Source organism: Camelina sativa, chromosome 7 (genome assembly GCF_000633955.1).
Source record: "Camelina sativa cultivar DH55 chromosome 7, Cs, whole genome shotgun sequence".
Lineage (NCBI taxonomy): Eukaryota > Viridiplantae > Streptophyta > Magnoliopsida > Brassicales > Brassicaceae > Camelina > Camelina sativa.
In genome coordinates, this window is record NC_025691.1 from 13576524 (window position 1) to 13591105 (window position 14582).

The 14582-nt window shown below is 35.0% G+C and overlaps 2 protein-coding genes, 1 long non-coding RNA gene and 1 pseudogene across 4 annotated transcripts; 3 read left to right on the top strand and 1 right to left on the bottom strand.

The window, feature by feature from the left end:
* On the bottom strand, positions 229-7031 carry LOC104704602 (annotated as a pseudogene).
* On the top strand, positions 6997-8613 carry LOC104704603. Its single transcript, XM_019227059.1, has 8 exons — positions 6997-7037; positions 7125-7215; positions 7299-7418; positions 7520-7702; positions 7809-7950; positions 8047-8183; positions 8274-8354; positions 8448-8613. The coding sequence occupies exons 1-8, from the start codon at positions 6997-6999 to the stop codon at positions 8604-8606; spliced, it is 954 nt and encodes a 317-aa protein (XP_019082604.1). The 3' UTR covers positions 8607-8613.
* On the top strand, positions 8607-9522 carry LOC109125437. Its single transcript, XM_019227060.1, has 4 exons — positions 8607-8756; positions 8834-8918; positions 9008-9160; positions 9259-9522. The coding sequence occupies exons 1-4, from the start codon at positions 8689-8691 to the stop codon at positions 9520-9522; spliced, it is 570 nt and encodes a 189-aa protein (XP_019082605.1). The 5' UTR covers positions 8607-8688.
* LOC104701114 lies at positions 9526-10597 on the top strand. Of its 2 annotated transcripts, XR_002032611.1 has the most exons (4): positions 9526-9670; positions 9760-10153; positions 10234-10311; positions 10399-10597. It is a non-coding gene; the product is annotated as an uncharacterized LOC104701114 (long non-coding RNA). The 2 variants fall into 2 exon arrangements; XR_753742.2 differs by having other exon boundaries at positions 9760-10311.

Sequence of the window (14582 nt, forward strand, 5' to 3'; positions counted from 1 at the left end):
TAAATTTTCCTCTTTTAGTTTCTTTGCACAATAAAGATCTTCATAAAGTATATAATTTCTTACTTCATAAGCATGAATCTATCTTACCTAGATACGTATTCAAAGACAGGCCAAAAAACTACATAGCTAGCTAGGATTATTTCTTCTTTTTAAAAAAAATTATGTTTTTTTTTTTTTTTTGACAATAAAAAATTATGTTTTTATAAACATGAATGGAGCTTCCAAATCGTTCGATTATGCCTTTTTTTGTTGTACGATAAGATCATAGGGGTCAGTTTATAAAAACCATGGTTCGAACCTGGAGAAATCAACCCATCAAACTAAAGAAAATAAATAATATTCGCAAACATAGTTAGGTTAAACCCCAAAAGTTGGTGTAGTGTAAGTAGCAAACTTGAGTTCCCCCATACACTTCTATTCACTTGTTAGGCCATTGAACAGCTTCATAAAACAGAATCTCTCCCATACACTTCTATTCACTTGTTAGGCCATTGAACAGCTTCATAAAACAGAATCTCTGGACGAACCTTCCTTTCCCCACAGAATCTGGCAACACTCTCCCAGTTACCAACAACCTATACCACACATATCAATAATGTCTTAACCCAACAAAGTTCACAATCCAGCTCAAGAAAGACAAAGGCTACTGTTTCATCTTACCTCTTCTATTTTAGCTTCATGTGTGAGACTGACCCACCGGTTCCTTTTATTAGCCATGCAAATGTATTTTTCTTCTTTACCACAACCAATCTGCATTCCATATTCTAAGACTGTAACAGACAAGATATACAGAAGAACAATAGCGCAAACATATGTGACCCGGTTTAAGATTTTACCATTGAAACAAGCCGGTACTTGGTGTTTGGTTCTAAGCCTTCATATAGCCTGCTGATATCTATCTCCCACTCCAAAGACTTTGTTGTTTCAGATATTTCTTTTTCAGTTTCATTCTTCTCCCATTCCAGCACTAATGTTGCAAACCCATAAAAACAGCAAACTATTTGATCATTCCACAATAAATAAAACGAGTAGATACACAATCATGGTCAAAACTTACCAATTGCAAAGATAGGTGGGCATCTACTGATAGTGTGGTGGACAAAGTTTGTCTCTCCACAGCCTCCTGTTCTAACATCACATATCATTTTATCTTCCATGCGGATCATTTTAAGGATATCTTCAAACTTTCTATTCCCAAGAGCACTCTGCATATACAAAAACCACAGAGCATAATCACATAGCAGGATTTTTAAGTGCCAGTTTCTGTAGAAAAGAAAAATATGGAAAAAATGAAACATACCTTTAAGTCTCTGATAGAATCAGCAGGCATAACGATTCCATAAGAACTTTTCTCTGGATGATTTGGCTTCCTTCTGCATTTTTTACAACTCATTCTTTCATATACCTCCAACGTAAAAAGGCGAGTTACCAAGCTTTCTCCTTCGTGAATTTTCCACCAATGACAAAACTCGAGGATGGCGACGAGTACCTCAGCACCATCACTTGACTGAAATGAGTTAAAGAAAAAAACGAATGACATTAAAGACAACATTCAGGCCTATGTATAATAATAATAATAATAAAACTTAGAAGCTTATGTTTATCTGCACAAACCAGGGAATGAAATTCTTCTTCTAGGGAAGCAAGCAAGTTGGACAGTAAGTGCCTATAGAGTTCCTCTTCTTTTATCTGCTCCGAGACAAACGCAGAAAAGAAACTTCGTAGTGCAGACGGAACTTGGTTGTCGGAAAATGGTTGCCGATTGTGCACCAAATCTTCTTTAAGAACTTTAATGTTACAGAGGGACTGCAGTAGCCAAAAAAAAAAAAACATCAAAGATAAGTTAGTAAAGAGATAATAACAGAAAATTAGAATGAGCTGAATCAGAACAAGAGAGTTTAGGTTTTGAATTATTTTTGTTGTTGACTTTACCTTCAGTATCATGTCAAGAGCTGAATTGTATCTGGATACAGCTTTGCCATGTACCGACTCCAAATTCTTAGACAGTGAACCTTCTCCATGAATATCTTCAAGATGGCAGTTAAGGAAATAAGAATCATACATTTAATACATCTAAAAACAGTTTTTAAAATATTCGTCAATTGAGAAGGTCTTTTGAAACCAGGGTCACCTTTAGTAGCTTCGTCTTGATTGGATGAAATTTCAGATTGACCCTTTTCACGAGTATCGTCTGGTTCCATAGGATCTTCTTCTGCCCTGTTTAGTGAAGTAACTCTCGGTTCAAGGTTGACATACGATTCGCTAGACATAGGTCAGAAAACGTTTTGTGTGATGAAGCACTGAAGCACAGAAGCCTATGGTTTGAGAAAACCCTCCTCATAAAATAAACAACACTATATATATANGGACAGTAAGTGCCTATAGAGTTCCTCTTCTTTTATCTGCTCCGAGACAAACGCAGAAAAGAAACTACGTAGTGCAGACGGAACTTGGTTGTCAGAAAATGGTTGCCGATTGTGCACCAAATCTTCTTTAAGAACTTTAATGTTACAGAGGGACTGCAGTAGCCAAAAAAAAAAAAAAAATCAAAGATAAGTTAGTAAAGAGATAATAACAGAAAATTAGAATGAGCTGAATCAGAAGAAGAGAGTTTAGGTTTTGAATTATTTTTGTTGTTGACTTTACCTTCAGTATCATGTCAAGAGCTGAATTGTATCTGGATACAGCTTTTTTGCCATGTACCGACTCCAAATTTTTAGACAGTGAACCTTCTCCATGAATATCTTCAAGATGGCAGTTAAGGAAATAAGAATCATACATTTAATACATCTAAAAACAGTTTTTAAAATATTCGTCAATTGAGAAGGTCTTTTGAAACCAGGGTCACCTTTAGTAGCTTCGTCTTGATTGGATGAAATTTCAGATTGACCCTTTTCACGAGTATCGTCTGGTTCCATAGGATCTTCTTCTGCGCTGTTTAGTCCCGGTTCAAGGTTGACATACGATTCGCTAGACATAGGTCAGAAAACGTTTTGTGTGATGAAGCACATAAGCCTATGGTTTGAGAATATATACCCTCCTCATAAAATAAACAACACTATTAAAAAAAACACAAAAAACCTAGAACAGATAATTACAAATTAAAAAAAAATCTTAATATAAAAAAAAAGAAGATAATTACTAGAACAGATAATTACAAATTAGAAGAATTATTCTAAGTCTACGCTCATGATAAAACGTGGATGGAAACAAGGCAAAAGTAATAACCTACAAAAATTTTAAGAACGTGCCAAAAAAGTCTTAAGAAACCAAATTGCTCATTTAGAAGAGAGGTACTTACTGTTCGACATTCTGATCAAGAAGACTAGACATGCTTGTTGAAGTTCTCTGTTATGCCATGAAGACCATTCATTCATATTCGTAGAACTGAGTAACCAAATATTCATGGAAGCAAATAGAGAATTTAGACCATCAACGACCTTGTTGCTTTTTTGTTTTTTCTTCTTTGACGCTGACTTCTTCTCCTTCTCTTGTTTTTTCTCGGGTAAAGGTTCTGGAAGTGCTTTGACATCCATATCTACAATTCCATCTAATTCTTCCTAGAAGAAGATACATACATTTAAAAAAATAAGGTACTTTCAAACAGAAAATTAAAGGGAAGATGAAGGCTCTTTGTATAAAGCCAAAGTTACCAACCAACCTCCAAGAAGCGTTTCAGTGGTTTAAGGATATACGAGCGGTAGTCAAAAACAGAAAGTCCGACAAGGCTGTTAAGCAAATTAATCCTCGAGTTTTCAACCAACAAAATCTTTGAATCCATTAGCGGAACCTGCAAGTCAATAGATACATTACGGTGACAACTTCTGTTATTTTTTTATGTCCTTAAGTTAAATCCAGACCACAATTTAACCTTTTTGGTGACCAGAGATTTCAGATGCTTAATGGACTTCAATACTATATGATCACTGATACGTTTATGCCCATGTATATGATTCAGGCAATCTACTAGATCGACACAATCAAATGTCGGCTCCAATGCTCCTTCGAGAACATCTCGTACTGCACACAAGAACATTTTTGTAGTGAGAGAATTTCCAGCGTCTCTCCTTATATATTCTTCACATTTATTGCATAGAAGAGATGCATAAATGTTCCTCTGATCTTCCGGAATATTCCTTCTTCTTTCATCGTCGCGTGTACATAAGTTCTTGGCGTCAGTAAGAGCTGCATCATAACATATCATTTTCATTTTCTTCTCATATTTGGTCCCCAAAGTCCTACACGTGAATTGAACAGCTCTCAGAACAGCCACCCAAATATCAAGATTATGTGTCCTGATAGGTCTGGGAAATCTAAAACTCTCATCTCCTGAAGAATAGTCTGCTAACCAAGATAAGATATCATCTCTATGAACTTGTGCTTTGGCATAGTGAGCACTGGGATCAAAAACATTGACTGTCCCTTCATTATCAAATCGAGCCAGCTCGCATTTCAGCAGTCTCTTATCCAGAAGTAGAAATGTAAACTGGGGATCAAAGTCGATCTTTTCTCTAACTCGGGTACCATCCCAGAAACTGTCCCCTGCTCTGCGAACCAGATCTGTGCCATCATCCCTTTCACCTTCGATGTTTTTTAGAAAGTGCAGGATGTGACTGAGTTCATTACATTCCAGAAAGCAGATACTCTGAGGTGTTTCAACTAGACGACACTCGGTAATAATGGTATGCTCAGAAACTTCGAACTGTGCAAGATACTTAACCACAAACTGAATCATCCAGTCTCGAATGCTACAAGACAGAATTTTACGCTCCCAAAACGACACAAGGAGCAATTGGATTTCCTCGAGTAATTGACTGCGCTCTTCGTCTACAACTAAAGGCCAGTCTTTGGACCATCCATTCTCATAAGCAAACGCTTTCACATCTTGGAGTCGATTCTTAATCATTTCAACGGCAGCTACTGCATCCACTGGTTCCCAGTCTCCAACTGATATCTTACGAGCCCAGACTTTACTTATCGTCTGGGCCATATCCTTTGTCGAAGAAGGTTTAAATTCAGCAGCATGTTCTTGTCCAATGTGATTCTTACACTCCTCAGGACTAGAGAACTTGTTCGAACAAGTTCGACACATCCAAAATGTCCATTTTCTGTTTTCCCTGGCAGAAGTAAGAACTTGCTCCAAAGCATCTCGTCCCTCTTTGCCATACATTGCCTCGACGAAACTTATAAACTTTGCAGTGCTTACTTTCAGAAAGTTCCTTTTGAACTCATCACTCAAACCCATCCAACACGACCTCAGTTTCGGGTCTATATTTTTCTTTGACTCCCTCGCTTTTGGTTCGCTTCTTTCTACAGAACCAACTAGAGTCTTGTTAGCTCCTGCGATCCTTGACTCTGCATCTCTGAGTATTCTTTCGATATCCTTTTGACTATTCTGCTCTTTCAAATTCAATTCACGAAAATTAGCCANCTTGTCCAATGTGATTCTTACACTCGTCAGGACTAGAGAACTTCTTCGAACAAGTTCGACACATCCAAAATGTCCATTTTCTGTTTTCCCTGGCAGAAGTAAGAACTTGCTCCAAAGCATATCGTCCCTCTTTGCCATACATTGCCTCGACGAAACTTATAAACTTTGCAGTGCTTACTTTCAGAAAGTTTATTTTGAACTCATCACTCAAACCCATCCAACACGACCTCAGTTTCGGGTCTATATCTTTCTTTGACTCCCTCGCTTTTGGTTGGCTTCTTTCTACAGAACCAACTAGAGTCTTCTTAGCTCCAGCGATCCTTGACTCTGCATCTCTGAGTATTCTTTCGATATCCTTTTGACTATTCTGCTCTTTCAAATTCAATTCACGAAAATTAGCCAAAACAGATAAATACTCTTTTGCTTTCTCAACAGATTTCTTGTAATACAATGAAGATCCAAGATGTTGTCCCTATTCAAAGAGTGAAACAGCACAAAACGATGAGAGCCCTTCACTTACGGAGAAGCATTCTACAGAACCCAACAAAAACGTGAACTTCACGTCACAGTGCTCTGCTCTTATCGCTTGTGCCCTGAAGATGGTACCTTGCTGGAAAAGAAGCAATTCTGAGACCTTTTCTTTCCCTTGTTCCAAAATCGAGTCTTCAGTTACCTCCATGGCCTTGATATGATCTCCTTGAGCAAAGTAACTCTCATCAAATCCACAATCTTTCAGAGAAGGAGGTTTCATGTTAGGGGGGAAGAGTAACGATTCTCTCAAAGCTTCTTCTTGCGCTTTCTTGATCTCTTTTATTTTATTTTTTTGCTTCTAATTGTGTGAGAGAGAAAACAAAGTGACTAGACGCGGGAAAATCGATTGTTTATGTATCACTTTATCACGTGACAAGGCTTGGAAATTAAAACACCATCATTGAGGAATTGTGTCGAACACGTTGTGAGCATTTCTCGCGTGGACTGCTTTTGTTGTAAATACTGAACAATATAAACATGCAAAAAAAAAACCCAAAAAAAATCGAGTGAGTTTTCGAATTCGGGAGCGATTCTTCATGTTTTGGATCAGAGATGGACGTGGAGTGATCGAAATTGGTATATATCTTTTGAGTGTTTTTTGGCTTTTGAGAGATTCGTAGAAAGGAAAGTGGTTCAAATGTTTTGAGTTTTGTTGACTCTACCGGTTGAGTTGTACCGGTTCCAAAGTTTTTAATAAAAAAAAAAAAAACAACTCAAGTTTAAGAAATGGATAGTGCCCTGCCCACCAAGTGTTCGACAAAAGTTCGCAATACCGTAGGAGACGACGATACACTCGTGGGAAGAGTTTTCGCGCTCAATTCTTAATAGAACACGTGACCCTCACGTGAACAAAACCCAACTGACTCTGTTGACCTTTATGGGAAGAAGAGTTTTCACTTTCTTCTTCTTCTTCTTAATTCTTCTCTTCGACGCTTCCCACATTTTTCTCTTTCTTTCTCGGGAAAATTCAGAAAGAAAAGCTCCATTGTTGTATCTCTCTATAGGTAACTAAAGAACGTTTTGCTTTCAAGAAGATGGATCCATCAGCGGTTCAAGAAGTGAAGAAACCTGATCAGTAAGTAGTCAAATCTCATCCTCCAGAGTATCTTTATGACTTAGCTCTTCTCTTCGTCTCCTTGCTAAGTGCTTATCTATCATTCAGATATCTCTCAGCCTCAAAGACAACGCCACTTCTGTATGAAGAGAAGAAACTCAACGCCACTTCTGTATCCGCTCTTGATATGATACTCGAGGTTTTAATTTTGCACAATTTAACAACCGCCTGAAAATCTATTATTATTTGATTTTTATGGTTTTATGAATGTGATTTGTGCAGTCTCTTTGGAAGATTAGGTTTTTCTTTAACGCTTATTGGTTGGATTATGTTGAATCTGCTCCCCCAAAGGAGATACTTCGTACTTTCCTACTCAACAATCTCAGTCTCACTCATTCTCTGGTCTCTCCTCTCATCTTTTGAAACCTTTTGTGACTTATGTGTGTTGTTAATTACTTCTTTCTCAAGCTTCATATGTTCTTGTTGTTTACTATACTCTTCAGGAATCAAACGATGTTCTTAAACTGTTTCTAAACATCTTGGAGCTTCTTCCTCGCTGTTATTCACACTTTGAAGTTGATGAAGTGGCCACAACCATTTGCATTAGATGCAAGATGAATATGGCGTATTCTCGTCAACGTTCTTATGGCATCATCGTCAATGCTGATTCACTAAGAGTTTACAACGTACGTACGCAAGTCATTTTCTTCCTTATGTTTTAAGTACTGAAAGTGAAACAGAGTCACTTCTTTCATGAGACTGATGCTAGAAACTTTTTTTGGTTAATCACAGTCTGTATTCGTGATTAATGCATTTGAGACTACCCTTAAGATCATCAGGCTCAACGTTAAGATGCTTTGCGACAAGGAAGGATGTGGGAAACGAAACTATGTTCAACGTATGATAAACAATCTCCCAACTGTTTTCACAATTGGTAAGCTTATATATGATAGCTATGGAGTTAGTTGGTTAGTAGTATTAACAAGAAAATGCACTAGTTTTGAGCATGTTTTCTTGTGTTGTTTTTTAGCACTTCAGTGGGAGAACAATGAGACTAGCATCGATATATTCAGGGCAGCTACTGTTCTAGAAACTGAGATATGTATTAGTGCCATATACAGATACAAATGTGACAGCTTATACACCAAATACCATCTGGTCTCAATGGTAAGGGGCCAAGTATCTAAAATTTGTTTTACTTCCATTAAGTTTACTATATATTGAAGTACCAGAAACAAATCTAATGTTAATATTTAGGTTTGCTCGCATGGGGATCAATACAACTGTATAGCTTATGAAAACAATAGATGGGTCAGATATTTTGGTTCTGCGATAGAGGTAAAAGCTTTTAGACAATTTTGTAAAAGACAAGCAAGTTACTCTTGATATCTGTGACGTCTGTACCTGAGTGAGGGTATGTTACTTATCCAGGTTATAGGAGACTGGAAGAGTGTTGTCAACAGTTTCCTAACGCACGATATTCGACCCGAGATTCTGTTTTTTGAGAGCGTACGTAAGCTCCTTGGACAGCATACATGCTTATGTTTTTTACCTTTGCTAATGTGTGTCTTCCCAGTTCCACCTACATGAATCGCAGGCTAGACAGAGGGACCAGGTTGTGTCCGGGCAGAGAGATCTGGGAAAATCCAGGAAGATCAGTCCCAGCCAGAACATGGAGATGAATCCATCAGAGGTTCATGAAGTAAGGAAATTCGAAGAAATTGACCAAAAATTAGAACCGTAAGTAGTCAAATATCATCCTTTAATTAAGCCTTTTCCTCTAGAGTATGCTTTAATTATGCTTATCTATCATTCAGAGATCTTTTAGACTCAAACACAGAGGAATCTGAAGAGAAGTTACAGAACGCCACTTCTGTTTCAGCTCTTGATATGATACTCAAGGTTTATTTTTGCAGAACGTAACTAGCCTGAATCTATTTTTTATCATATTGTTTCTTTCATTTATGTTTTTAAGAATGTGATTTGTGCAGTCTCTGTGGAAGATTAGTGTTTTCTTAAGCAATTTTTTGAGGAATTATATTCAAGAAGCACAACACAACCTGAAAGATGATGAATCTGTTCTTCCACAAGACATACTTCGTATCTTCCTACTCAAAAATCTCAGTCTCACTACTCATCCTCTGGTCTCTGCTCTCATCTTTTAACCTTTGTGTCTTATGTGTGTTGTTAATTACGTCTTTCTCAAGCTTCATATGTTCTTGTTGTTTACTATACTCTTCAGGAAGCAAACGGTGTTTCTAAGCTGTTTCTAAACATCTTGGAGCTTCTACCTCGCTGGAATTCGCACTTCAAAGTGAACGAAGTGGCGAAAACGAATTGCGTTAGATGCAAGACAGATAGGGCGTATTCTGGTGAATGTTCTTTTGGTCTGATCATCAATGCTAATTCACTCAGAGTATTCAAGGCAAGTCATTTTTTTCATTTTGTTTTTAGTACTGAAAGAGAGTTCTTACATGAGATTGATGCTAGAAACGTTTTTGGGTAATCACAGTCTGCACTTGTGATTTATACATTTGCAACTACCCTTAAGATCATCAGGCTCAACGCAAAGATGCTTTGTGAAAAAGAAGGATGTGGGAAACGAAACTATGTTCAACATATGATAAAGAAACTTCCATCTGTTTTCACAATTGGTAAGCCTATATATGATAAGCTATGGTTAGTAGCATTAACAACAAAATGCAGTAGTTTTTTTGAGCATGTTTTCTCATATTGTTTTTAGCACTTGAGTGGGAGAACAATGAGACTGGAAAAGAGATATTCGATACAATTTCTGTCCTGGCGACTAAGATAGATATTCGTAAGATATACAAATACGAAGGAGACAGTCCATTCACCAAATACCGTCTCGTCTCAATGGAAAAGGCCAAGTATCTTATTTGTTTCAGTTCCATTTAAGTTTTCTATGTTACTAGAAACAACTCCAAATATTAATATTCAGGTTTGATCGCATGAAATATCTATACAACTGTATAGCTTATGAAAATAATACATGGGTCAGACATTACTGTTCTGAGATAGATGTAATATAACAGGTTTGCTCGCATGGAGATGGATACAACTGTGTAGCTTATGAAAACAATGGATGGGTCAGACATTTTTGTTCTGAGAAAGAGGTAAAAGAGCTTAGACTTTTATGGTGAAAGACGAGCAAGTTACTCGATCTGTGACTGAGTGATGTATGTTGGCTGTCAAGATTATTGGAGACTGGGATGGTGTTCTCAAAAAATTCCGAGAACTGTATATTCGACCTGAGATTCTATTTTTTGAAAACGTAAGCTCCTTTGCGTGAATACTTGCTTCTTCATTTTTTTCTTTTATTACGTGTATGTGTTCTCAACTCCACCTACTTGAATTGCAGACTAGGCAAGAGGGGGACTAGAAGTTTTCCGCGCTGGGATCTGATGATTAAGTGAGTGGATTCCAATGGTGCAGGAAAGGGATTGATGTATATACAATGTGTTCTGAGTCTAAGTCAAAGCCTTTATAGGAGTACGTAGAACAATGTTTTGGTGTTGTTAGACAACTCACAACTGTGAACAGACTTGTCTGTTTTTTTGTTTTTGCCCAAATTCAACATACTGATTGTTTATGATCATTGAATACAGATAGCTAGATATATCATTCTTCCAAATTCAACACTTGTAACGCAACTCAGTTTGATGCATTGGCCGGTAAGTGGTAACAGAAGCTTTCTTTATTACATTTGTTAGGTTTAGACTTTAGACAATCATCCCATCTAGACATAAACAGAGTCGATATGGACACTCACTTTGTTCTATTCAATTTCACTGATCTTGTACCAGGATAATGACGGTTTAGTTTCTTTGGTAGGTATTTTGTCTTAGTGATATGGACATCAAATTCAAAGAATGATCATATAAACTTCTTCAAGATGATCATCCACATGTCCATAGATGCACCAAACCACACATGACCAAACACAAATTCATCCAAGACTCAAATTGCCTTATTTGGAATCGATTGCCTTAAATCTCCACTGGATCTTTCCAAAATTTATTAGGCACAAATTGGAGACTCTCTACTAATTTTAAGAAGCTTCTACAAGTGCACAACTTCATGCCAAAGCTGTCTAGATATAAGGAACCTTAACGCCTTTCTCATACCAATATGATTATGAATTTATGTTAAATGTTAAAAGATGTGTATTTAACAAAAATTTGTTTTAGCCCAAATTCAACAAAATTTTGTAGTAAGTATATAATAAATATTCACAAACCAATTAAACAACTAAACATTCATTAACAACTAATATTTCAATTTAAAATCTATACTAATAAAAAGTAGAAGCTATAAGCTTCTAAGGCCGTCCACATAGGATTTTAAACAACTAATAGAAATTTGACATATCACTTATTAACATTTTATACAATTTTCAGAATTTTCTATATTAAGTATTATTTTAAACAACCCTTTCATGATTTGACATGTCATTCATTAACATTTTTTAAATTTACATAATTTTTCAGAAAAAGGAAAATTTTAAATTTATGGAAATCAAATAACTAAGCACAATATCCCATATCGGCTAGAAATTTTTTAGACAATGGTTCAAAACCAGTATAAATAAGATTAATATGCTTCCAACAACGAATGAGCAGGAAAACTTGATTTATCAGGCGTCCAAGTTTAAAAGTTTTATTTGGTTTGATCTGGTTATTTATTTTATCAAATTAAAATTTTAAACAGTTTCAAAAAAATATTATAATATTTTAAAATTTTAAAAGTTTAAATATTATAAATATTGAAACTTTTAAAAGTGCTTAGCTTTTAAAAAGTTTTTAAATATTATGAGTTTTAAATTTTAAAAGTTTAAAATATTATAAATATTGATGCAAAACATAAATTATCTTATTTATCTACATTTGTGCTTTTTATTTCTTATGAGATGTAAAACATATTTTTGTGTATGATTTTATAGATGAGTTGATATTCTTTTATTAATTTTTTATTTTTGGGTCTAAGGAAGAATGATTGACATCGCAAGACCTTAATTTGATGTTTGAGTCAAATTTTGAGGTTTAAAGAAGAAAGATGGACAACAAACACACATGTTTTATTAGCTATACATAGACATGACCAGGGTTACGGTTGTCACGGTTAAAGTTTATCAACCATCGGTTATGATTAGAAATTTTTATAACCTTAACCAGAATCGTTTAACAAACGGTTAAACGGTTACGTTTAAATACGGTTACGTTTAAATACGGTTACGGTTATTTGATAATATGATACGGTTGATATTATTTGATGATATAATATAATTAATATAATTAATATGTTCTTATAGTGTACTCATATTTCTATATATCATATGATTCATATTAAATAAATAATTATTAGTATAATTTATTATGTTTTTAAAATATTATAAACCAAGTAAGGATTTTGGTTTGAGAAGTTTATAAACGCATGGATCTAAAACCAAACAAGTATATGGATAAAATTGTCAATAATTGGGTGCATGTGTTGACTATGCTGGTAATCATGAATTTCACAAATTTTATGAGAAAAGAAATGATTTTGTTCTTGAAAAGAAATGATTTTGTTCTTGGAGTTTGATGGGTTAACAAGTTGTGTGGTAGTCTAAAAAAGGTTTTTCAGTGGAAGAATGTGAAGAAGTTGACGAGGAAGAAGAAGAAAAAGAGTATAACGAAGAACCAAACGGTAAAAGCTATGATGACAATTAACACAAAATTTGACAATGAAAATGACAAGAAAGAATATGAAGAATAAAAAAACATTGAATAAAAAACACGAAAACATAGGTGGTAGCGATCAATTAAATATGAAAACGAGTTAAATTCATGAATATAAATTTGTTTCGTTTTTCTGGTGGTCAAAGAAAATGGTTTAGGATATGTGAGGTCATCAATTTGATTTGCCTCGCCTGGACGTCAAGTTAAATTTATGATTTTTTTAATCAGATTTGATTTTATCACACAACTGATTTTTATATTTTTATATTTTTAATCAGATGAGATAATATTTTATTACCGTAATCAATCATATATAATTTTTATCAAAATATATCAAATAAACCCACGCGTAGCCTGAGTTCAAAACCTAGTCTATACTAAATAAAAGGAGAAGCTATAAGCTACTAAGACTGTCTACATATGATTTAGAACAGCCAATAGGGATTCAACATCTCACTGATTAGCATTTTTTAAAATTTTCAGAATTGCCTATATTAATTTTTTAAATGACCAATCGGGATCAACCACTCAATGTTTAATATTTTTAAAATTATGTAAAATTTCTGTATTATAATACTTATAAATATTGTATGTAAACATCCCACATCGGCTAGAAAAGTTTAAAAGATGGCTGGAAACCGTTGTAAACAAGACTAATATCTTTCCAACTACGAATGAACAGGAAGCTTGATTTATCAGGCGTCCAAATTTAAAAGTTTTATTTGGTTTATTATAGCAAATTAAAACTTCTAAAACGTTTTCAAAATATTATAATATTATTAACTGTATTGAAACTTTAAATGTAGTTGAAAATTTTAAAATATTATAATTATTGAAACTTTTAAAAGAATCAAATATTATCAATATTTAAACTAAATAGAATATTTAAAAATACTATTAATACTTCCATAGAAAGTTTAAGTATCATTAATATTTAATTCTAAAAAAATAAAAATGTTATAAATATTTAAACTACATAATAGAGGACTTATCCAAATTTACCTCCTGGTCGGATGCTTTTTACCAAACATAATAGAGAACTTATCCAAATTTACCTCCTGGCCGGATGCTTTCCCATAGTTGCCTATGATATCCATAAACATTGAACATTGTTCTTCTTCCGCTTTACAAAAAAACAGACTATCGTCCGTAAAAAGCAAATGAGAGATAGGGGGAGAATCTCAGGCAATCTTAATACCCGATGTTTTTTCCTCCCTCTCTGCCTTTTTGATATTAGCTATCAACACCTCAGTACAAAGAATAAACATGTATGAGGATAAAGGATCTCCCTGTCTCAAACCCTATTTTGGCGAAATGGAGCCTCGGGGTTGACCATTAAGCAACACTTGATAGGAAACCGAACTCACACACCACATTATCCAAGAAATCCATCTGGAATCAAAACCTAATCTAATTAATACCGCCTTTAAAAAATCCTATTCAACACGGTCATAGGCCTTGCTCATATCCGTTCTGAAAGCCAAAAATTCCGAACTGCACATCCTATTGGTGTGTAAACCATGAAACATCTCTTGGGCCACCAGAATATTATCTGTGATTAACCGACCAGAAACAAAAGCCGATTGTGTTTCAGAAATAATCGAGGGCAGAATTTTCTTTAAACGGAAACAAAGAATCTTCGAAATGATATTATAACTCACATTACACAAACTAATAGGCCTGAATTCCGCCATTCTTTTTGGCACTTCTACCTTTGGAATCAGACAAATATTAGTTTCATTAATTCTGGGATCAAATTCCCCAGTCCAAAAGAAATCCCTAACCAGAGCAACCAGGTCCCCTCTAAGATGAGGCCAAAAACCGC